The 23,517-nt window shown below is 44.3% G+C and overlaps 1 protein-coding gene across 3 annotated transcripts in view; it reads right to left on the bottom strand.

Moving 5' to 3' along the window:
* The window catches only part of KALRN (kalirin RhoGEF kinase), a 536,138-nt gene that overhangs the window by 51,952 nt on the left and 460,669 nt on the right, over nucleotides 1–23,517 (bottom strand). For 2 of the 3 annotated variants that reach the window (XM_086615858.1, XM_086615859.1), the window contains exons 36-37: nucleotides 6,052–6,335; nucleotides 5,092–5,196 (exon numbers count right to left, since the gene is read on the bottom strand). In XM_086615858.1, the coding sequence (XP_086471984.1) occupies nucleotides 5,092–5,196; nucleotides 6,052–6,335 (389 nt within the window). Of the gene's footprint in view, nucleotides 1–1,014; nucleotides 1,111–5,091; nucleotides 5,197–6,051; nucleotides 6,336–23,517 lie in introns of all 3 variants that reach the window. The other variant, XM_086615857.1, reaches the window with a different exon arrangement.

The raw sequence follows: 23,517 nt of genomic DNA, 5'->3' as shown, positions 1-23,517 counted from the left end.
TCACCTTACTCTTTACCAAGCACCCTATGAACGCTGACTATCTTCATGTACCAATATCTCAAACCAAGAAAACATCAAAACCCTCCAAAAGGATTCACTAGATAAAGCTGCTTGCACAGAGTTACAGTAACTTAATGATCACTGCGGGTTTTTTTCTTTTGTTTTTCCTCTCTTCATTCTTCCAGTATACACAAGGAAATGAACCTTTGAAGGTTCATCATAAGCCCGTTTTAATCCTGACTTGTAATTAAGTTAAACTTCTTCAAAGCAAGCATTTACCTAATTTTAGAGGTCCTGGGACATGTAGAAAAAGGTTTAGCTTTGATATTAACATTTTGAACTGTTTCAGGGAAAATTTAAGAGAAGCCAAGATATAAAACAGGATTTACTCCTTGTTCAACAGACCTGAGACCAGACAGGGAGAGTGCACGATACTGACATTTTTGAACAAATTAAACCCAGAGCATTTTTATTGCCTATTCCACTCCCTGTCAGAAAGAGTTGACAAGGCAGATTAAAAGCGACACATGAATCTTTGTAAAATTAAAGCACAGCTGTGATACTTCAAGCAGTTCTACTCTTTAGAGGGTCTTTTCAGGGAAGCCAGAGTACCAAACAAATTAACATGTGGGTAGTAAAACTCCTGTGCCTCAGAACAAGCTTTAAAACAAAACAAACAAAACACCCCACTGTGTGAAATATTTGAAAGAACGCTAACAAGACCCTAGAAAGAGTACTGTACGGTAGCTCATGCTCTGCAAAGCCCACTCCAAAAGCACCTTTTGACTGTGCAGCACAAAGCCTACGTGGCAATGTGAGATGTAGGCTTCATCTCACATGGGGAGCAAAAATATTAGACACTCTACTGAGGAGTAGAGCACAGAGGGTTAATAAAAGCATAGCAGATGAAGGTGAAAAGCAAGGAAACCAGAAACAAGAGGCAGACTTTTAAAGCCCTTCCCTGGAGTCATAGTAGGCCTGTTGTGCACACAGTTTTCACAACACTAAACTTACCAGCTTACTTTTGACCAACTTTTCTATTGCACTGACAAGATCCGCAGCAGTTGGGACATCGGAGGAGCTCTGCCGAGCAGCTAGCAAAGAAGAGGACTGCAAGACACCAGGTTGCAAAGGAAAAGCAAGTTAGCAGGATGAGAAGGGAGTAGGAAACCAGCGGTCAGTGAAGCAGCTTCTGAGACAGGAGAACGAACATGGAAGGGGAGCAGGAGGGTCAGAGGACCACATGCATGGTCAGGTGAGTAAGTGTTGCCATATCGGACAAGCACAGAATTGCCATCCACTTCTGGCTGCACGTCTCCCTGCAGCAGTTGAAAGGCTGGGAACCAGGGAACAGCATCAAAGAACTGAAGTTCATTTGCAATCAGGCTGCAATACTCTTATTGTCTGTTGGTTTGTGCTTTGAAGGACATCTACAGTATTACAGGCTCCAGAAAATTGATCTTCTTACTGTAGATGTAAGAAATTACCCCCTCCCCCATACATACATTTTTAATAAATGCAGTTAAGTACAAGGTACACAGGGAGTTACAGGCAATAGGGGAGGGAGGCAAGAGGGGAAACAAATAATTCCCCCTCCCTCCCCCGCAGATCAATTGCAACTCCAAATGAACTCAGATAACACCTCATATTCATGCAACTTCAGTCATCTAAAACGTGTATCTCTTCTCTCCCCAATCTGCAATCAGTGGAGAGAAAGTGCCCCTATATATCTTACTTTGCTAGGTACCTGGCACAGGAGGGCAGAAACACTCTTTGGAGATGCCCACTTTTCCCTATTGACATTAGAATATTTCCAGTCTCACTTCTCTATGCCTGTCTGCTGGTCGCAAGTATTCGATTTTAGGTGCCTGACATCATGTAATGTCTTTGGATGACTCCACATTCAGGCAGCCACAGCTAACAGCTGCTGGTTGTCACAAATCTCCAGAAACACCGAGACCTCATCAATGTGCTATCCCCAAGCATCCCCCACGGTGCAGCAAAGACGGGCCTCTGGGTGAAATATTTCACTTTAGTTCAAGGTTTTTGCTCCATATGGGCCTCTTCACCCCTTGGCCTTTATCCTAAGAAACCTCACTTTGAAAGCCCAAACTCATGTGGCAGCTATGGGAATTGGTATTTATTAGCTCACCTGTATGTACGTTTCTTCTGAATGACACACAAGCACTGACTAAAACTATAAGCCCTTTGATAACCTGCTTTTGGCAGGCTGACACAGACTAAGGCACGGCTAAATTTTTATAAACTCTGCATTAAAATTATTAAAAAGCTTATTCATCTGTCAGCTGCTTAATAAAGGTCTTCTGGAGAGCACCCGTTGCAGCGAAGTCGCTGTGCAGGTGCCAACAAACACGCATCTGAGATTAAATAGTGCTGGGGAGCGAGACGTGGAAATGTGACGGCAGGAATCAGGCACATGGCCACCTCTTTAAGTGGCCCTTTGGGGAGGTTGCTCACGTTGAGGAACACAGCTCCGGAAGAAGAAGAAAAAGGCAAAGGAGCCCAATGCCAACCAGAAGCCTTGTGACAGAGCAGGAACGTGAACAGTCTGCCACTCCTCTTCTCTTCTTTCACAATAAATACATCTAATCAACAGTTCTAATTACAACAACAACAAAACCTACAGGTAATCAGGCTGGTAATTGAGAAATTAGGCTGGTAATGCAGGAATCTCATACAAATGTAAAAGCTCAGACAGCCTGTTTCACCTGCAATGCGGACAGACGTGTCTAGAAAAAAAGACTGAAAATAGGGACTTTGCAGAGACACTGGACAAATACATAGAGGATAATCATCAAACATAACCATTCTAGCAGGAGGAGTCCAATTTTTGGAGGCGCTGAACAGCTGTTGCACTCGGTTCTTTAAACTGAAATTGCTCAATATCTCTGAAAAATAAATAACTGCAGGACTTTGAAGGCAACGTGGAAACATTTGCTGCCTACAAGTCTCTCAGGGTAAAATAAAACTCTTCTGTGATTGACCAGAGAGTCTGGTTTGTGTGGGGCAAATCGAAAAATAGTATTCCTATTTCCCAGGAAGTAAATTATGAATTTCTAATAAGAAGATATCTTGCAACTTGCTCTTATAAGAGCCTCCAGGAGCAGCAAGGCACAAATATTGCTGCCTTGCTGATGGGCTCAGGGGAAGATGCCACTCCCTGCACCATGCAGACCTGTCCCACCTACCGCTGCTACTTCCCCACGCTGCTGCTCCAACCTCAGCCTGTGCCTGTAAGCAGCAGCAGGACATGAGCAAGGAGCTCTGCCCAAATTAACACTGTTAAAGAGCTTTTGGCTCCAGCATGACTCAAACATTGCTAATGTGGTGCTTCTGTGCCAGAGAATTCAGGAGCCATGTTTGTGAGCTTAAGTATTTTTTCCCCATGACAAAAAGTGAGTAGGGGAAGAAAAACAGAGAGAAAAAGGGTTTCAGATGCATCTTGCTCTATGTAATCTTCTCTTTTAGGAGCGGGTGAAGAAACAGGATGCCAAAACGCTCTATTAAAGCTTAGACATCTGGAGCAGAAAACTGTTTAGTTCCACAACGTTGATGCTGTCAGAAATGTATTTAAGAAATACTGAAATCACATGGTGTGTTAAAAATCAAAAATAGTGTCCTGATTAAAGCAGTTTTGTTTTTCTTTACCAAAAAAAAACCCCCAAAAAACCAAAACAACCCCCCCCAAAAAAATCAAACTAACCCCAAAACATTTAGCTAAACAGCACAGGGAACAAGCCAGGAGCCACTGCTCTTGTCCTGGGCATGGATCCACCATGGCTCTGCTTCGCCGACCTTTCGCCTCTGCCCCTCACCAGCCAGCCAGCAGCACACACAGCACTCAAAGGGCAAGAGTCCACGACTCCAGCTGCTTCCTTCTGGTCTTGCTGCCACCACAATGTCATAACATTTCCTGACAGATTAGCAGCAAGCCCCCGAAGCCTTTCCTCCATCATTCTGCTCCTTGAGTCCCAGAAATGTTTGCGCCCTTCTCTCTCCGTATTTCCAAACTCCTGCCTAAACCTTCCCCAAGAACATTCTGGTTTGGTTTTTTTTTTTTTTTTTCCTGACAATTTATTGATGTCCCCTATCCTTGCTTCTTTGCAGGCAGTGATTACAATCAGAGGATAGAGATACTGAAGTGCCAGTGCTAAAAACAGATGCCAGCAGGAAAGCAGGAAACAGCTAAACAGGAGGATGGATTTCTACAAGGGAGATGACAGCACCAGGAAAGGGTGGGGGAAGACACGTGCAGACAGGACCCCCACTGACTGTGAATGCAAACCACTGTCATAGCCATATTCATAGATTCTCACCCCAAGTCCAAAAGAGCAACCGGAGGACCCTGCAAGCCACCACAACATCTACCACAGCAAATTCTGACTAACAGCAAAGAACTACCACCACCAGCATGGTGCACAAAGATGGGCAGACCAAAGGCTTTCCCACCCTCCTAAGAGGGACTTCAGGTACCTTGTGGTTTTCTGAACTAACCGGAGCTGATGCACCTTTCAGTGATGATCAGCCACATACCCCAGAAATACTACACGATAGCACTGGGTTTTAGCACTAGTGCAAGTTTTAAAGCACTTTGAAACGGAGAGCGGATGGTGGGGCACAGACTGACAACATTCCAGGACCCCAATCACACACAAAGCCTGAGTGGAGAGCCCGAGCTATCTAACTCTTGGTAAAGGTGGGATTTCTGGATTTGAGCAGACTCCAGCACCTGTGCTGCTCCTCGGGCCCAGACTGCCACCAAATACTATTTCTGCTGCTACTGCCAGACACCAACAGCACTTTTAAAACAGATGTGGAGAACAGGCTTTATCAGCCTGCGAGGCGTTTCTGACCACACGCAACACAAGCACACTATTGACCTATCATGAAACGGGATGCAGGGGCTGAATTGCTTATCTGGCACTATTTGTAAATCCAGTTGGTGAAAGGCATTAGAATATGATTTGCACATGGGTGTCTCTTATAACCACAAGTCTAGGCCTTGGATACTAGAAGACCACTACGAGACTGCACTTAAACAGCAAACCGGTATAGTAGGGGAGGCCTTACCATCTCATCTTGGGTCGGATCATTGTCAAAAATCTTCATAGGAGGAGGAAGAGGTGTGTGAGACTCTTCGTCTGGTTCATCTTCTCCCCAACCCTTCTTGCTCTTCTGAAGAAAAGTGAAATATAATTAGAGGCAGAGATGGGTTTCTTTTATCTTTTCAGATATCTGAGCCCTACCACCAGGCTTTGAGTCTGTTAGTAATACTAATACTGGCTCAATATTGCATTGGGTGGAGAGAATTGCAGGTAATGCTAAGTATGATGAAAGAGAAGCAATAAAGATGTAAGGTTAATCTCAGTGCATTCTATGAGTTACAGAAATACAGTTTATAGGTCACCCAAGCAACTAAGGCAGTTACAGCTGTCTCTGTGCTGATGGAAAAGTGTTTTTTAATTTAAATGAGAACAGCTCAATGTACAGTTTTTAAAATGTGTTCCTCTATTTCTGTTCAGTTAGTATCTTCTCCATTTTCGGCTTGTAATTCCTTATTCACTTTATAAGAAAAGAGCTATTCTGCCAAAGAACATGCCTCCAGAGAAACTGCAGCTACAAATACGTAGCAGATTTAACAGAAACATGGCTATTTCTCTGAGTGTTTTCTTTCAATACAGAATTACACTGCCATGTAGGATAAAGGTGATATGAACCTCAGCAAAAAGTGGTAACAGCTGCTCAAGAAAAACTTCATTTCTATCCTTGGCAGCTTTCTAATAAGCTATTAAAAAAATCCAGTCCAAGGACAATAATATATGCAGACTTTGAAATGCTATTCCCTATATATTCCATTGCTCTTTGGATGACAATGCTGTTTGCAACACAGCTTCAACCAACGCAATTTTACCTATGATTCACTGTTCCCTCTAGACCGTAAGGGAACTACGTTTCCTCAAGCGTGAATCACACACCACAGAAAAGACTATCAGAGATAAGGTCTTTCCTGCAACAAACTCCAACACACACCTCATCTGCGCTGTCTCCTTGAGGAGTGGTTTCATCTCCAGTCTTTGGTGAGCCGAGGTCAAAGCTCTTCCTGCCATCTCGCACCTTCTTTTGTTTCTTGATGTTGCTCTCCGTCTTCCCGCTGTTCAGCCGGCGCACAGGACTAGTCAACCATTTCTTCAGCGTGTTGGTAGAGCGCTTGGGGCCAGGAGAGCTCTGGATGGAGTTGAGGGATGGCTGAGGTTGCAAGTTGGCCACTGAATCAGACTTACCCCCGTTGTCATTGGAAGAGACTGAATACGCGTCTGGAAGAAGACAAGGCAGGTCAGAGATCATACCAGCACCTCCTCTATTTCCTAGTGCACATGAAGCGCTTGACAGTCCTAAGTATGAAATTACAAGCTGCCTCGATGAGAGGTTTTGTGACCTATGGACATTGTGTAAACTTTACTGCACACCAGAGAGAGGAATATGTCCTGCAACAGGCAATCTTCACTATCTTGCACACTTCTCTTGTTTCCTACCACACTATCTGTCCTTATGAAGGATCACAGACAGTAAAGTCACCTAGTTTTTGATGAAAGCCTGAATTTCATGCTAAGTGCTGAATTTCTCAGCTTCTTCCCACAGATTTCATTGTGAATTGCCAGAAAGAAAATAAGTACAAGAAGCAGATTACTACAGGAGACCTGACAGCCACCAGCACTTTGTCAGGTTCTGATTCCATAAATGTTTCTCAGCCATTTCCAGAGCCCAATGACATTACTGTTAGTTAGACTACTTATTAACTTTTGAAGGTTATTTGAAGTGCCTTAAAATTATCTCCTTTGCCTCTGAAAGCAATTTGTCAGAAGACTTCACACCTGCCCTAGAACTAAGAAACTGGAACGAACAATTACAAAAGATGATAAATTGTTCAAACCGACGGAAACTCTCAAGAAAGAGATACAAGGCAGGCTTAAAATTAAAAAATATTTCCATTATATCCAAGCAGGAGATTCTGCTGAACTGTACCCAACTGCAATTATCGATACACATGTTCAAACTAGCACCTTAGAAATAGGTGCAATCTCCCTCACTCCCCACCAAAGCAACAGACCAAAGATGTGCCAAGGTCAGTAACTCTTTAAAACCAAAGTTAACAAGTTACTTGAAGATTCCTCAATCGCCCTTTAGGAACAAGTGCCCCGCTTTCACCTTTCTGCAACCATGGCAAGGCAACTCCCTCCCCAGGAGCAATTAGGGACTGATATGTTTAATCCCACATAGTTTAAGATTTTTTTTTTTTTTTTTAAAAAGAATTCAGAAATTGTCGAACTCCTGTTAAGATACATCTCAGACTGTACATCAGAAAGCAGCCAGCTGATGTTATTAAACATTTTTAGATGGTTATTTCTGAATCTCTTATCCGTCCCACCAGAAAACAAAAACATAAGTTATAACCCATGAAAATAGCCTGGTGCACCCAGCTATTCCCAGTTCAACAATAAATATCACAAGAGATACTGGGTAGTACACACGCTGAGGGAGAGCTACTCTCCTGGAGAACAGTTACCTACATTGTTTTAGAAGCCAGTTCCTGCTACCTGCATGCAGAGCTCCTACCCCGCTGGGCAGAGCTGCTGCTCACAGCCGCTCTGCATCAAGCAGAGACTGCAGCCTGCCTGCTCTGCCAGCTTGTAAAATGCAGACTGTGAGGGTTATCATGTTTTATAATATTTTGTAACCACAGGCAGCCTCAGTCGGAAGTTGAACCAATAATTTATTACATACCTGGGGTCAAAAGTTAGGTTTTTAGAACATACGGAAATAATTGTAACAAGCTAGAGGAAGTCAAAGCTCATTTCCCAGGCAGGAAGAAAATCCAGACATCTGTCTTCTGATGACAGGGGTGAGCGTGAGAGGGGCTGGGAGAAGGACGGATCCCAGGTGGAGCTGCTGGGGTTTTTCTGACATTCCTCCGTAAGGGCAAAGTAGCAGTCTTATCTCCAAAAGGCCTGGCTTTAGCCAGCTCCCGTCGATGTTGTTTCATGCACACCACGTTGCGTTAAATCAACCAGCGTAAGATAATATTTGTCAGTGGCCAGCTTATCTTCCTCAATAGGCTTTAGATAAACCTCGTCTCGCAGGCTCCGCGTGATGCTCTGGTTGTTTATCAGCGCACCTCGCGTCAGCAACGTTCAGCTTCGCGATGGGGATTTTGATTTGGGGAGCACCCGCATCCCCCCGTCCCCCCAGCAGCACCCAAAGCCCCGCAGGCGGCGGGGGAAGCTCGCGGGCTCCTCACCCAGGGGCTGCACCAAACAGGGTGCCCTCAGGTGCCCATGCTCCCACTGCCGCTGCTGAAGGATTAACTTTGGGCATTACTAGTGCCAAGGGAGTCAAGGCTGCAGTCACGGAAACGCTGGAAGTGATTGCTCGGTGGAGGCTGTTGCTATCAGGGATGGTTTGCAGCAAGCAGCTGTATCACGGACTCGCTGTCTTTGCTGGCATCTGGGCTTGGGATGGGGTTGAGGAGAACCGAGGAGAAAGTGATCTTCCCACATCTTGGTTGATTAACATACAGAGAGGTTTTTACTACATCTTGGAAGTAACATAGTCCGAATCCCTACCTCCAGTCGATGGTACCTTGCCAGTTTACCTTTCAGTACAGGAGGTGAGTTGATAGAAGGCTAAATGGAGCCAGGAACAACCCCCTCCACCCCAAAGATTTGTTACTGAGATGCACAATCCCACCTCAGCCCAATGGGTTTGAGGCAGGACCAAACCCGGGAACACTGAAGTCTACGATGGAAGGGGCAGGGACCTCCCTTCCCACCAAGAAACACCCCTGGTTTTACAAGCAGGGCCAGACCCCAGCCTTGCTGCACCCCTCCCCTTCCGCAGGCAGCACAGCCACAGCCGGGGCACGGACAGGCACACAGCACCTCTCACACCATGGCACTCTTTGCTCGAGGCCGTCTTGGGGAAGCAATGGTCAGTCATTGTCCTCTGTCGTCCTGGTGAAGTAGCAGGTGGGCAGAAACAGCCCAAGTCCCGAGCTGGCCCACAGCCCACCCTGCCAGCTTGCAGGAATTTTGTCCGAAGTTGAATGTAGAGCCAGGAAAGCTCTGCAGACCGAACATCAGGCCTCCAGAGCCACAAGCGATGATGAAAGAAAGCCAAGGCAATGGTTTCCAGAGGGAGGTGTGTTACACCATGCAATGATCCCACCTGAACAAGGCTCTGGATTCTCTCGCTCAAGGTCATGCCTTTGGTGATGAAAAAGGCTATTTACCACGAGGTTACTAAATCTCGGTTGTGCCATGCTGTACGCAAACCTAACAGATATGAAATCTCCTTCTTTCTCCTTGCCCGCTGAAGTGCCCTGGCTGACCCTGGTAAGGCATCTGGGACAGAGCCTGGGCTTCACTCAGCCCATGCAGTCCAAGACTGGAAACGTGGCCTTAACTCGCCTTGACATGGTAAGGTGGTCTCCGCTGGCTGGAGGATAGACAGGGAGTTGGGAGAGAAAGGCTGGTATAAATCTCCCTGCTTCCCAACCACCATGAAAGCCCCTCGAGGTGGGGTGAGTTTGCTCTACCCAGCACCCTACACACATACAAAGCACTCCCATCTCATCATCTCACTTCCCACCATTGTCAATCATGTACTACCCAAAAGCCACACCAAGAGTCCACACACAATCTTCCCGACCTTTTTTTCCTTTTCTTTTTTAAAGGAACTGCAAACACGGACACATTTGTGAGCAAGTCACACTTGCCGTTTGCCAGCCCTGCTGAGAATGATTTCCTTTGCACACAAAGCAGGTCACCTCGAAATGCTTGCAGAGGCAGGGCTGGAGCTCAAGGAAGAGCAGAGCTCACAAAATGAGAGACAGAAACACGCAACTCACAAAATCTGCCAGGAAAGAAGTTGGAGACAACCTCCTAGGCTGTGCTTGCATGAGCTCCACTGGTTCTGTGCCACGTATGGCTACAAACACAATAATCATGACACTTGATACGAATTTGAGATCCAGGCACCAGGTGGATCAAGCAGAAAAGGAAGACACGTTACCATGCTCTTCTTGCAAAGCACTAGCACGGATGTGCTTGGCTAACTGTATCGGTAGAGCTGTTTGGAAACACTGTTTGCTTAAGAAAAGCCAGAGAGCACTTTGGGAAAGACGCAGCAGCACATGATGTGGTAATTCAGGCAGCTGCGCTGCCCGCAAAGACCAGCAAAGCAGAGGCTGCCCTCGCACTGCAGCAGGTCTTCAGGAACATCAGGGCTCGGCAGAGAGCTGCAGCGAGCTGCCATCCTGACATCAATGTCCCGGGAAACATATGTCTAAAAAAAGGTATTTGGTGAAGCGAAATGGGTGTAGGGAGGTCAGCAGACCAGTGTGGCTAGATGGATTTCCTGGCCAAACCATTCATTCAGACAGAAGAAATGATGGTTTCCAAAACACCCCTAAGCAAACCTCCAAGAAACTTCTGGCAATAGGACTGTGACAGATACTCAGCCAGACCGAAGGCATGAAATCTTTGTTGCTGTTGCTCAAATGAACAGACATCTATAAAAGCACAGCTCTTTTACTTGCAAAATGGAAGGTTCCAGTTCCGTGCAACCTTGGATGAAAGGAAGAACAAAAATCTCATAGACTCATTTTAGAGGCACAGTTGTATTCCCACTTGAGTCAGCGGGAATTACTGCTGGAACATAAATACAAGGCATTTTATTTTTACCTCCCTGTTCCCCAGAGCACACATGGGAGGGGAGGTCTGTCTGATCAGGCTCATGCAGCACTGGACTCATTTGCAGGAACTCAGATCTCTAATGGGGAAAGGGAAAGGCTGCTCAGAGCAACTCTGAAGAAAACATCAGGCTTCTCTTTTTGATCTATACTAATCACACATCATATACAATAGGAAGGAAATATGCTTCCATAACCAGAAGTTAATATAGAATATAACTATGAAGACAGGTGACTATGGCAGGACACAATCTTGCTTTAGGTGGGAAGAGGTGAATCTTCTGATTTATGTACAGCTCCATTTCTCAACTCTGAAAAATAGCCTGAGAGAAAAGGATTTTTCCACAGAAGTCAAAGAAGATGAGCCAGAATGGGATCTCTGTAATCCTATTAGCACGTACATTTAAATCAACAATTTTTTTCAGAAATAATTCCATTCATGAATGAAAGCCAATAACGACAATCTGACTGATGAGGACATAAATTAGCTCTGCTGTGCTCGACAGACCCATTTTCCATATTTAGTGATTCCTATAAAATAACATTTCTGACAAAGACGGAATTGAAGCAGACGTGGGTAAAAGACTAACTTGGTCTTTATTTGAGCTATTATTTCCTGAAAAACAGGAAACTCTGTACCAGAAAGTCTTGGAAAGCAGGAGTCATCTAGACCCATCCTAGGCACAAACAAAGCATTAGTATTTCACACTAAACAAACAAGAATCATCTAAACCATCAAAATGCACCCTCTCCTGCCCTTTCCAAGAGCATCTCCTTCACAGCACAGGCTGCAGGCTCCAGTTCACAGCTTTCAGCCTCTTGAGGCTTTACACTTTCCCTTGGGAAACACTGCTGTGAGAGCCACCTTGGATCTGCTTGAGGGTTTCAGGGCTAAAGCTCTACTCAACGGATGCAAAGATGGCAGAACAAGGTACGAAAACTGCTTCTTTGGTTTCTTTTATGCTTTTGTATTAAATGTCCAAAACACGCTTAGTGAAACATTTTTATTGGCACGAGTCAGGGTTACAAAACTTTGTGGCTTAGGCGGATGACAGTACCGATCCCAGTTTTAGTGTTAGAGCCTATTCTGCCTGTAAAACCTGGCATGGATTTGCAAAAATTCGGGAGAACAACATTCGGATAATACAAAGTCACTTTACAGCTATTCCTCAAGTGAAAACACTCGTTCATAACAACTTAAATGATGGATCTGACAACTTTTAATGTCAACAGATGAACCGTCTCCTCAGGCACTGCCTCCAAAAAACGCTCCAGTGAAAATGTAAGCGAACACGAGGAAATTTTCAGTGCCCATGCCAGACAAAGATAGAGGACAACCGGCTTGAAAAGTCCTTTAGATTAGAAGTACGTTAAACTTTCGCAATGGAATTGCAAAACTCGTCCTGGAGTCCTTCACGGCTCCCCATTCGCTCCCAGCTCAGCTCAACCACACTACACGTGTCCAACCACAGACCTGCCCTGTGCTTCGGCTCAAGGGCAAAAAGAGATGAGACCACGCAGAAACTAGTTTCACACCAGAGGGTAGACACATGTTCAAACTAAGCCATTGAAATCTAAATACAAATTTTGCTCCAAGGTTCAAACGTTCTCCCTAACTTTATAATCTCCTGTAAATGAGCAGAATTGAAAAGGTTCAACTGAATTTTCTGTTTGTGTCTTGGAGTATCATTTGAAGCTTCAAGCTGGAAGTAACATCAAAAGGCACAAATCAATCTGGCAGGATTCTCCCAATTCCATTTATGTGGATGAAATTACTTCTGTCCAAACTCAAGAGGAGTGGTATGCAGTTAAATATTTTATGCAAAAGTTTCTAGTCCAATAGAGAAAGTAGCCCAAGCTGCTAAAAGCAGACATATGTGACAAACTTTCCAATCACTGTAATGTAAAAACTCAAAATTTGACTTTTTATTTCACTGTCAAACATGACTGACTTCCATGAAGAACAGGGGAAAAAAAGAACTAAAAACTAAATTAGTCACACAACATTCAGGATGTACTACCTGAATAGCTCATATTTCTTGGAAATGGGCAAGAAGAGCTGCTCTGAGATAGAGGATGATCTGCAGAGTTCCCTTTAGCTACACCGCAAAGCAGAGGATGCTTGTGTGGGATTTTGCATATGGGTTTTGCCTTTAAGAAATGGTCACCTCTCTGTTGGTTTTAATATTCAACTTCTTGATCGTTACTTCCAGGTAGAAACCTAAGCCGCGGAAAACAAGCACTCACCTAGCTGGGATGGGCAAATGCCATCCCTCGGGGAAGCTCGCTTCTGTGGCAGGCAGCAGCTCACCTCGTGCCCTCGGCAGTTGAGGAGCTGTGCACACTTCTGCCCAAGGGTGATGCAAAGCAGGAATCGCACCCTGTAGGAGCCTCTCTCTTTCCATTAACTACAGAGGGAGTCTGAGGAAATTACACCCTCAGCTAAATTTAGTTATTGTGAATCCCCTTCCCACATTTGAGTATGTTTCATACCAGGCCGATCTCGCAGCAGGAAATGATTAGCTGAAGTTAAGCATCTGACAATTCACTTTAATGAGCAATAACTTATGACAACCCGCCATTAGCTTCGGTTGAATAGCTTTTATTTTTAGCTGGTGTTGCTCAGATGCAGCTTTCATCCAGCATGTGCTGGGAAAGCTGACATCCCAAAGTAGTCTCCAGGTCCTGGTTGTGCCAGTCGGAGTGTCAGGGCTCAAGAGCTCCAGTTCCTGGAGGTCAGAGAAAAGTCACTGCAGTTCTGGGAAAGTTTCAAAGAGCAAGATAAAACCAAAAGCCTGGAGAAAGAGCGCAAGGCGCGTAGTCTCAAGAGACCTTGCAAGAAAAGTTACTGAAATCTTGAGAACACACTGAATGAGTGAGCGAGGTCTCCAGGGAAAGAAACAGCACAAGGGGAAGGCACAGCAAGAGAGTCTGCTGAAATAAAACATGACACTTACTGTCCAAGAGTGCCTAGTGAGAGGAACAGCTACAGAAGTCATCTCTATTGGAGCTTCATGTGGACCTAAAGCTATTGTCAGAGGTGACTGTAGGGAGGGCATGGGGGAAAAAGGAAGATGAGTCCTCAGGTGAATACAGGGCAGGATCTTGTTTTCTACAGATGAGCATTTAACCGAGGAGCTGTCGCACATGAAGGCAGAACGTGTCCTTGTGCCTCTGAAGAGGGTCTCAGGAAAGCATGCAACTCAACCCCACGGCACCAAGCACTTGAACAGCAGCTGAAACATCTGCGGTCCTCCTCTCTGGGTGCCCTGCTCAGAAACGTGTTTCCATGTAACAGCTTACAAGTGCGATGCGTATCTATGACTTCTCTAGCGGGAGATCTGAGCCCTTTTCTCTCCATTTATAAGCCTGACAAATTCATCCTGCTTCAGAGTCTCATCTGACCCCTCAGATAAGCTGCTCTGAGCTCATGACAGGAATAATAAGAGAACAAATATTCACAGCCACCAGCTCATTGGTGAGATACTCCTAGCCAGCTCCTATCCCAAAATACTATGAGATAGGTACGTCATTGGTCTGCCTTGAGTTCTCCAAGGGAACCTCGCTTATCTGCCCAACAAAGCCACAATGCTTTAGAATAGGGTTTTACCAAATAAAAGGGTGTGGAAAAGTTCAGAAAAAGAGCAGTTGCTCCACGCAGCAGAGTTTGAGGCCAGACGCGGTATTTCTATGCACTCAGTTTCATTCACCCATTCTCTTGCCTTGGGTTTGCGCCCAGCGCACATCCCAGAGCATAGTGAGAGCAGGCCCAACACATCTGCTGGGAGCACACGTTGGAGCAGCCTTCCCGAATGCCTCACAGCTGGGAGAGCACATTTCTGAAGTCAAGAGGCACGCGTTTTGATTTAGCAAACAAAGGAAATAAAAAGTCAAGACTAACAAGATCCAGAAAGGGCATGAGTTGTTTTTTTTTTTTTTTTGAACAAATCAACATTTATTTCAATTTAGTCAAACAAGTCGTTGAAAGCACTTCTCTAAGTTCTTCTACTTTACATTTTGTATTTACACTGTCCTCATTCTGTGACAAAAATAAAGTAATCCCCAACCCTGAAGTTTTCAGAATAAGTGTCACTAGCAGCAAAAAGAACAAAGCCCCAAACACAAAGCAAAAATGCCCCTTGATATATTTTGATAGGAGTCTTATGCATGTTCCGTAAAAAAGTTTTAACCCTGAACCTTTATGGAAACCTCTATGGGAGGATGAGAAGGAAAATGTCATGTTTGAAGCTGAACAAGAGCAGCATTTGCTGGTCTTTGCAAGTACACTGTTACTTTTAGCATAAGGAACTGTGAAATGCTTAGACACTCACATAGAGACAGACTTTTAAACTTTGATCTAAGCAGTTTTTCCCTGCTAGGAGCGTAAGGGTACCAGAGTCGGCGAATATCATCTTTTATCCTGGTGGTGGGCACAAAACCAAACTTTATTACACATGGTTTCCAAGCAGCTGTTAGTACAACACAAGCCTTATTCTTTTGCGAAGTGTCAAGGGTCAGCTTCATTCAGCAGCTCCCAAATTGAGCTACTATAAGAATTTTTCCACACTTAATGAAGTAATTTCTCAGTTAAATGACATCATTGCTAAGGTCAACTTTGCCTCATGCTTGAAGCCAGCAACCTATATGACAAGGTGGACCACTCTGCTGAATAGAGGGAGAGGAGGGAGGACAACAACACTTGAATGATGTATTTATGTCTCCCTACCTCCAAGGAAACTGTGGCTACATTCCCAAACAATTCCTCATGGAAATTACAGAAGAGCATTGGTGACCAAAATAAATTGGAATTGGTAAAAAAAAAAATAAAGCAAGAACAGAACCCAAAGCTTTTTGGGCTAGGAAGAAAAACTGCATGTTGAGAAAGAAGAGATTGGTCATTAAACTTTCCAGGCACACACAGGGCTCAGAAAGCACAGAAAACAAGCAGAACAAACAAACACAACTGTGTGCATCTTAGCGTCAGCTTCTTTTGCCAAATGCAGTAGCTTCCAACATTCAGCAGCTGTCTCTTGCTTTCTAGTGCTGTGGAGTTCTCTTTGGTACTTGGAGGCTGTCAGGAGCTCCGGGCAAAGAGAAAGTCTTTGTCCATTTACAAACCAATTCCAAAGGCGCTGATCTTGAATAACTTTACTAAGCAAGAGTGACACAGATGTCTAGGAAAGGGGGCTTTTCTCTTAGTAAAGTTGTGGTAGGTGCAGTGGAAACCCAAGGCAATCTACATGCTTGTCAAATTGTGCCTAGGTAAGAACAGAGTCCTCCATGAACGTCTCTCATTTGTTCACTCTTAAATTATTCAGGCTCTGACAGCCCCTGAAAAGAAAAGAACGGAATAAGAATGAGTTGCAAGTGGTGCAGGGTGAGAGCGGACACCACGTAACCACCAAGAACAACGAGGTTGGGGTGTTTGACGACAGACACACTGCAGCCGGAGCCTCCAGGGCTGGTGCCCGAAGCAGCTTCCTCCATGCCCTTGTCCTCCAGAATTACTAGCAGAAAATACAAGCTCACAGCAAAGATACTGGTTGGGATGAATTAAAAGAAGTAATGAATGAAGTAAATGCAAACAGCGGCTTGGAAATAAAACACACAGATAAGAACTGCTGGTGCTTGTGATGTTTTGCTCTTTGAACACAGCACAGGGAAATGGCTAAGCAGCTCAGAGACTTTTAACTGCACACTCAAGACTATCAGTTAGACTCGTGGGAAGCTTTAATTCACTCAGCTTAAGCACGAAAAATCAGAACGTCACTTGCCTCCCCATATAACAGGCTCACGCGACCTACGTCTTGGCTTTTCATTTGACAGCTCTCCAGGGCAGGGAGCAGTTCTGTGAGGAGCCCTCCCCGTGGTGCCAGTCAGCAAGTTCATCACATTCCAGGTGACAAAATCACTACTACAGTCTATCTGCATCAGCAAGAAAGATGGGACAGGAACTTGAAGTCTCATAGAGCATCTGCTGCAAGGGAACAGGAGGGCTTTCTGCAGCACCCTGCCAACGTCTCAGCCCTCTGAAACTGTGCAGGTGCCTTGACCCAGTCACCAGCCCTCCCAATGCAGCCAGCTCTGAGAATCTCATTGATTTTGACATCTAGAGGGCCACACGAGACCTCCCATGGCTTTGATGGTGCCTACACCATCGCTCCTTACCAGTAGCCTCCTCACAGAAAAAATTCTACGTCCTGCTTAGCAGAGGTGTGGAGGGTATACTACATTGACTGCACCACTGAGTTCCTAGCTGCATCACTGCGTCTAACCGCAAGTAGCTGTAAAAATGCTCTACCAAGCAACATGTCTAATAAGAGACTATCATTGCAAAAGCCATTTTCACTATTACTGAGTAGTTGCTTTCTCTTGGACACATCTTTCAAAGTACTAAGAAAAAGAAACTCTTATTTGAACACAACAGCAAGGGCTGGACTGGTGTAGCAGCAGAGGCTCTTTGATTCTGGAAAGTCTTTGTCAAATACAGGTAACCTCATACCGCAACTTACAATGTCTGACCACAGACATCCACCTGCCTGATAGTTTAGTATCTCCAGGACAAGTGACTGCAGTGAATATTCAGTGAGCATTAGCCTTTAGATGTTTGTCTGGAGCTTGCCTTGCTTGAGGCTTTTCTTAGACACACTGCCAGGTCAAATTTTACGGCAGCACAGCTCTCCCTGAGCAGCTACAGCCCTCCCTGAGCAGCTCAGGATGTTCAAGCTTGAGTAACTTCTCTGATACTAAGACAAAGTCAACTAGGATGTTGCTGTGTGCTCGGCACCTGTGCCCTGGCAGGAGCTGTGCTCTGCTATTGCGGAGCTGAACTTACTACTGTAACATTCAAAGTGTTTGCTTCCTTCTTGCCTAAAGTTATGATTATCCTTCTGCTGCCCTAGAAAGGATCTCTGATGATTAGTACTTATTCCATTTCCAAAGAAGTGTATTCAGCCTCCACAAGCTTCAGCTGAGCGGTGTTTGAATATCATGTTGATCCTCAGGGTTCAAACTACGGAAGAATACCAGACTTGAGGCACTTCAATGGTATTAGCTGTGAATCATCTTTTTACATTGTACTGCTCAGATACATTTGGATCTCAAATACATTTGCATTTCTAATTAAAACAGATTACCATTAGTAACTAAAGAATGTCTTAAATCAGAATCCTTAGGCCATAAAAGCTAATTGCACGATGCTAAAACTGGATTTCAAAAATATACTTATTATACCCCCTGCAGGATTAATTAGGCAACATCTCTTCAAAAGAGTTCTCAAAAGTGTATTTATTCAGCATGTGGTTAAATTATACTGGGTTGCGCAACACTTTTCATAGCCTGCCTTGGCGCACGCGTCTGTGGCAGCAGACAGCTGAGGCCTTGTTCATCAGGGGTGCTCAACGTGGGCACATCTGATTCGGTACCGCAGTGAGCCCCAGCCGACGAGAAAGAACACACATGCTGGTTCGTGCTCTCTGCCCCGCAACCACCGAGATGCTGCCTTCGCCCCTAACGCAATCCTGCTGCTCCCCGTGGTGCAGTGGAGGTTGTTTCAGCGCCAGTTAACTGGTGCTGTTGGACACGATGATCTCGGGTATGTGTGCGATGTGCTTCCAAGGATAAGCAGGCCTATAAAAAGGCTGAAATCAACAGGTAGATATAACCCCAGAAGCTGTAACTGCTGACTATCTGATGCTCGTGTTGTTACCCATTTCCTACGTGACCTCAAGAAAGTTTCAGAGCACTCACTGAACTGCAGTGTGTTTTCAGACGGGTTAAGACATCCGGGTTAAGACATCCCGGGGATGCAGCGAATCTCCGTTCGCTAAAGCTGCGTGTGCATTACGAAGGGAGGAGGAAAAAAACCCGACACAGCATATCAGGGCACATCCTCAGCTGCTACACTCTGCAGCTGTAATTGTCAGCAAGCCTAAACTGCATGAAAAAGTGTCCCCAGCGGATTTAGCTGTAGCTGGGGATGTGCCGCTCCCAGCTCTCCTTGTGTGCTCGGTGCTGCTTGCTCCATGTGAAATACGAACATGGAAAAATGCGCAGAAAACGTAACAATGGAGACGCCTCCAGGGTTGCTAAATCTAGTCCCTTCTTATCACAGGTATGTTTGCTTCAGTGTTGTCTTGTGCTAGTGAACAAGGGATTTTTGCTGAAAACTGACATACAGATGGTACTTGTGCTTTCCTGGATACAGCGACATCACATTTCCAGGTTTAATTTACCACCTTCCAATATAAAAGAAAAATCTCCACCAGAAACCACATACTGGTTCCTCAGGATTACATTTGTTAATGGGTTCCCAGCAGGTCTGGCTCCCAGGCTTCACCCCTTTACGCAACTTTACAGCCTTGCACAGCCTGGAAGATAACTTTGCAGGGATCCAAGATTCCAAAGTTGTTGAGCTGTACCAGGACTAGCAATGGCTGTAACACACGGAACAACCAAATGCATTGAGGTGCAATAAGGGCAACAGAACAGCAATTACTAACTCTCCTGTGGCAACAGACAGAATGGGGGATGTATTTTTTCCATTTTCCAGAAGTACTGAGCAACCACAGCTCCTGTATGGTAGAGGAGCACCCATAAGCATTGGGAAGTACTGAGAGATGAGGGAGTAAGAAACCAGCCAGAGCTACAGTGGGCTTTCTGCAACGTGATGTTATGCATGCTACGTTAGAGAAAAGCCAACGACAAGTATGTAAACTGAAGCATATATAATGGCGCTCTCTCCATCAAAGAGAAGAAACTCCCATGGCTGTTCTACTATTAACTGTTATAATTCAGTGTTCAGGTTCTACTTCTCATCTCATTAGGACTTTTACTGGTGAAATTTTCATATCTTGTCCTAATTATCTGAAAGGAGCCCAAGTGACATATCATTTCCACGTTTTCAGCCTGCTGGGGAGAGGATTGTGAGGCTGGTCCAGGACAGAGGCTGACGGATAGAGAGGCACATCAAACTCGACAGGAGACCCGATGGGATGCACTAACTAACTACCTTTAATCTAAGGAATAGGTTGTGTTTCAGCATAATCAGCCACATCAAACATTATGAACTAAAAGTAAACAGGTTAGTTTTTGGTTTGTGGTTTTCTAATTGCAAAGAACATTAGCTAAGGGAGATATTTTCAAGTGTATCTCCTTAGGTATTTTCTAATAATTCTTTACATGTGCTGAAGTCCTACTTAGGATCTCCAGACCTTTTTCAAGAAAACAGCCAGAAGCACTTCTGCAGTTGTTTTTTAAAAAGTATCTTTACACAACACTGAATTGTGTGATGCAATATTAGCAACTGAACTGTTCCACAACAGCAACCGATACACGGCAGTTAAACTGGCATAGAAGGAGATTCTGAATTGAATTGAAATTCCTCACTGAATTGAAAACCACATCTGTAGATCCCTGCTGTAATCATTCACTGCCCAACCGATTCTTTTCTTTTGAAAAGAAATTACAACTTTTACCAAAGATGAAAATGTATTCATAAAGCCTGGTAACAGACAAGAAATACGCTGAAACGTAACAGTGTTCTGGTGTGTTTGAGAAGTATCTTGATGCTATTTTTAGACTGAAATATTGAGGTTTGGGTTTTTTTTAACTTTAAAATGATAGATAGCTTAATACATACAAAAGTTTTAACAAGGTGTATGCTGAAACATAACAGTTTGGAAAAAAACAAAATCCTTCTGGCGTCATGTGAAACAACTGCCCTTTTTGTTTCATTTCAAAATGGCCAGATTTTATTTCAGCATCCGTGCATTGAATTCCTAAACAATACATCTATCTGGTACTTATTTTATAGGAAAGCAGCATGTTCAGTTACCCCATGTTCTTCACAGTGAACAGGGAGTTACCCAAGCTATATTTTTCACAGTTATCTGTTCTTTTTCCCCCTAGAATAAAGTTTCCCTTCTTCAGGCTTTTGACAAGACGAATAAAGCCATGTGAATTCTTATATGCTTCTTGGAGTAAATGGGAAGTTTAGAAGCTTTGCCTGCATAAAAGCAAACCCCATGTTTCTTTAAAGCTGGATGAATTTATGGAAGTTGAAAACAACGCAGCAATCCAAATAATAAGGATCCCCTCCCAGACCAGTAACTGAAAGCTGATCTTTATAGAAGCTCTTGCTATCTGTTTTACACATACGAATTAAGATCTGAAAGTTTATTTTCTGTACAACTTTTGTCACGTCCTGTAGACACTCACATCTCAAAAGATAAGGCTGCAAAGTCAGTCACAAAAGGGAGACACAAAGACAGAGGATGAGGGGCTAGCTTGCTTCGAGAGAGCGAGAGTTGTCTAGCAGAGTGTCTAACTTTCAAAAAGAAAAAAATAACGCTAGAATTACTTGGATCTTAGGAACTGAGAGAAGATTGTTAAAGCATCCCGAACACTGGCACTGATACGATAAACATCAGATTTACAGAAGGTGGCTGGCGGAAGATGAGAGCGGTGAGCAGAGAGTCACATGCAGCAACCAGCACTTTGCAAAACCTCAATCCCCCTGCGCCCTTGGACACTTTAGATTTGCAATAACACAGACCTGCTGAAAACTTGACCTGCTGTATCCATGAACAAGGTTTCTACCCTCGAAAAACCTTCTGGCAAATAGGTAAGATTTACCAACTTAAAACTAAATAATCCTAAAAAGAGGTCACTATTCCCCCAGCCTGCCAACAGAGCAGTGGCCAAGCTTCTCCTTCAACTGTCCACATTCAGAGAGGTTGCTTACCAACTTCAGGACTCTGTTGAAATCCTCCTACATCTCACTGCCACATTCAAGGGAGGACACGCCCATACACACAAATACCAACAAAATACTAACAGGTTCAGACCTTCCAGTTTTTATTTACCCCAAAAGCCTGCCATGGGGACCATCAGGCACACTTTTGGGAAATGCTTAACTCAGGACTGTCAGGAGGGTGTAAAGCAGGTGTGGAAAAGCACGTTTCCACACTAACAAAAGGAGAGATTTTTTTGTTAACCTTGTCATGTTAATCCTGCTTGCTCAACTGAGCAGCAACTCTTTTGTCCCTTCCAATAACTATCTGCCATGACCTACTTGACTCCTGACTCAGCCTGCAGAGGTGGGAAAACACAGGATTTGGCAGAGATGTTCCTGTCATGGGCTTACCAGTTTTCTCTTAACAGAGCTGGAAGAAAATAACAACTCTCCCAAACCTCACCACAGCCATTTGCTTGTGAATCCGCCAGGAGAAAGAACTGAGAAGAACTCTGGCACGAGAGAGAGACTGCCCACAAAAGACCAGTACACTTGATCTCTTGACTTTTCTGAGATGCAACTAATGAGCAACACATAGACTTCACCTAAGGCGTATATTTGGGGAAGGTAACAGTTTCCTCATATTTCTCATTCAGGAAGAACCAGGAAACCAAGTGAGCTTTGGTTGACACCCTTAATTTACTATTGTTTTCTCCTCTGCCTCAATTTTGACAGAACTGCTTTGACCATGCATTCCATTACACTTTACACAGTGTAACCATGGCTCAGCCTGCAACACTAAATAAAATATGTTCAAATTAGGAAATGTTACGGGCTTGAATGCATTACTGCGGATCACTCTCTTGCTACCACTCAGCACAAAGGTACCAGTTTCCTTAGAGAAGCTCTGCAGCTGCCTGTAACACAGTGTCAGCACCTTCTATAAAAAGCACCATCAGATCTCACTTTTTACCTAATGAAGAAATAACTCTTATTAACATGCTGTTGACAGCCCTTGTAACGATGCCGGTTTGCCCAACTTCCAGTTAAGGTTCTGTTTCTGACCAGCTAGCAAAGATGTACAAGGTGGCTGGCTGAACTCCCTTCTCTGCGCATTAGTCACCATCACTGTCAAGAGAAGCTTACTTTGTAAATCTTACAGCAAAGAGGTTCACCAGACTGAGCCAAGCGACAAATCAAAGACTCAGGGAAGGATAGCAAGAAGAGGAAAAGGAAGGAAAGAAAGAAAAAGAGGACTGTAAAACAAAAGAAAAAAAAACACAGAAGAAAGAGCAAAACTGTAGGAGATAGGAGAAAGAAGCCTGAGGGACAGGAAATTTAAGTAACAGCTTTACCAAGAGCTTAGCACAGACACAAACCCACCCAATCTTTCATTTTTAACACACTGAGATTAAAAGTTTGACATTCAGCTTAAGTTTATTTTGTTCTGAAATGGAAAATTTGGATACGACCAGCAGCCTGCTCAGCAGTTGTTCAAGGAGGTAGAGGGACATGTTCTTTATTGAAGCTGATATGATGCATCCATTTAAATCCATCTTCCCTATTTCTGGCTACTCTCAAGTCAGAAGTGTTCTATATTCTCACCTGAAGCCACTTTGCAGCACATAATATTACCTAGAATGGGGTGTAAAGCGTTGCACTGTAAAGTTATGCTGATGATAGATTACCTTTAACCACAGACTGTTTTCTTTGGGCTGTACCTGATGCACTCACAGCTAGTTTCTCAAGTCCAGTAGATGGAAACACCTTTCTCCTTGTGCTCAAAGAAAAGCATTTCCTACACCTCGCTAGTGCCTTCCACCCTCCTGGTGCCCATTAGGGCAACGAGACCCCAGCGTGCTCCAGGCAGGGCTAGAACTGAATGAACTAAACTACTGCAAAGAAATGTCTCTAAATAAGGCCTCGGGTGTAATACAGCACACAGAATTTAATTTCTAGGTTAAATCTGCGTCACTGACTGGTCTTTACAGCCCCTCGTGCATCAGAGCCCAGA

Source organism: Tauraco erythrolophus, chromosome 8, assembly GCF_009769465.1.
Source record: "Tauraco erythrolophus isolate bTauEry1 chromosome 8, bTauEry1.pri, whole genome shotgun sequence".
Classification (NCBI taxonomy): Eukaryota; Metazoa; Chordata; class Aves; order Musophagiformes; family Musophagidae; genus Tauraco; species Tauraco erythrolophus.
This window is presented reverse-complemented; position numbering and strand designations above follow the sequence as displayed.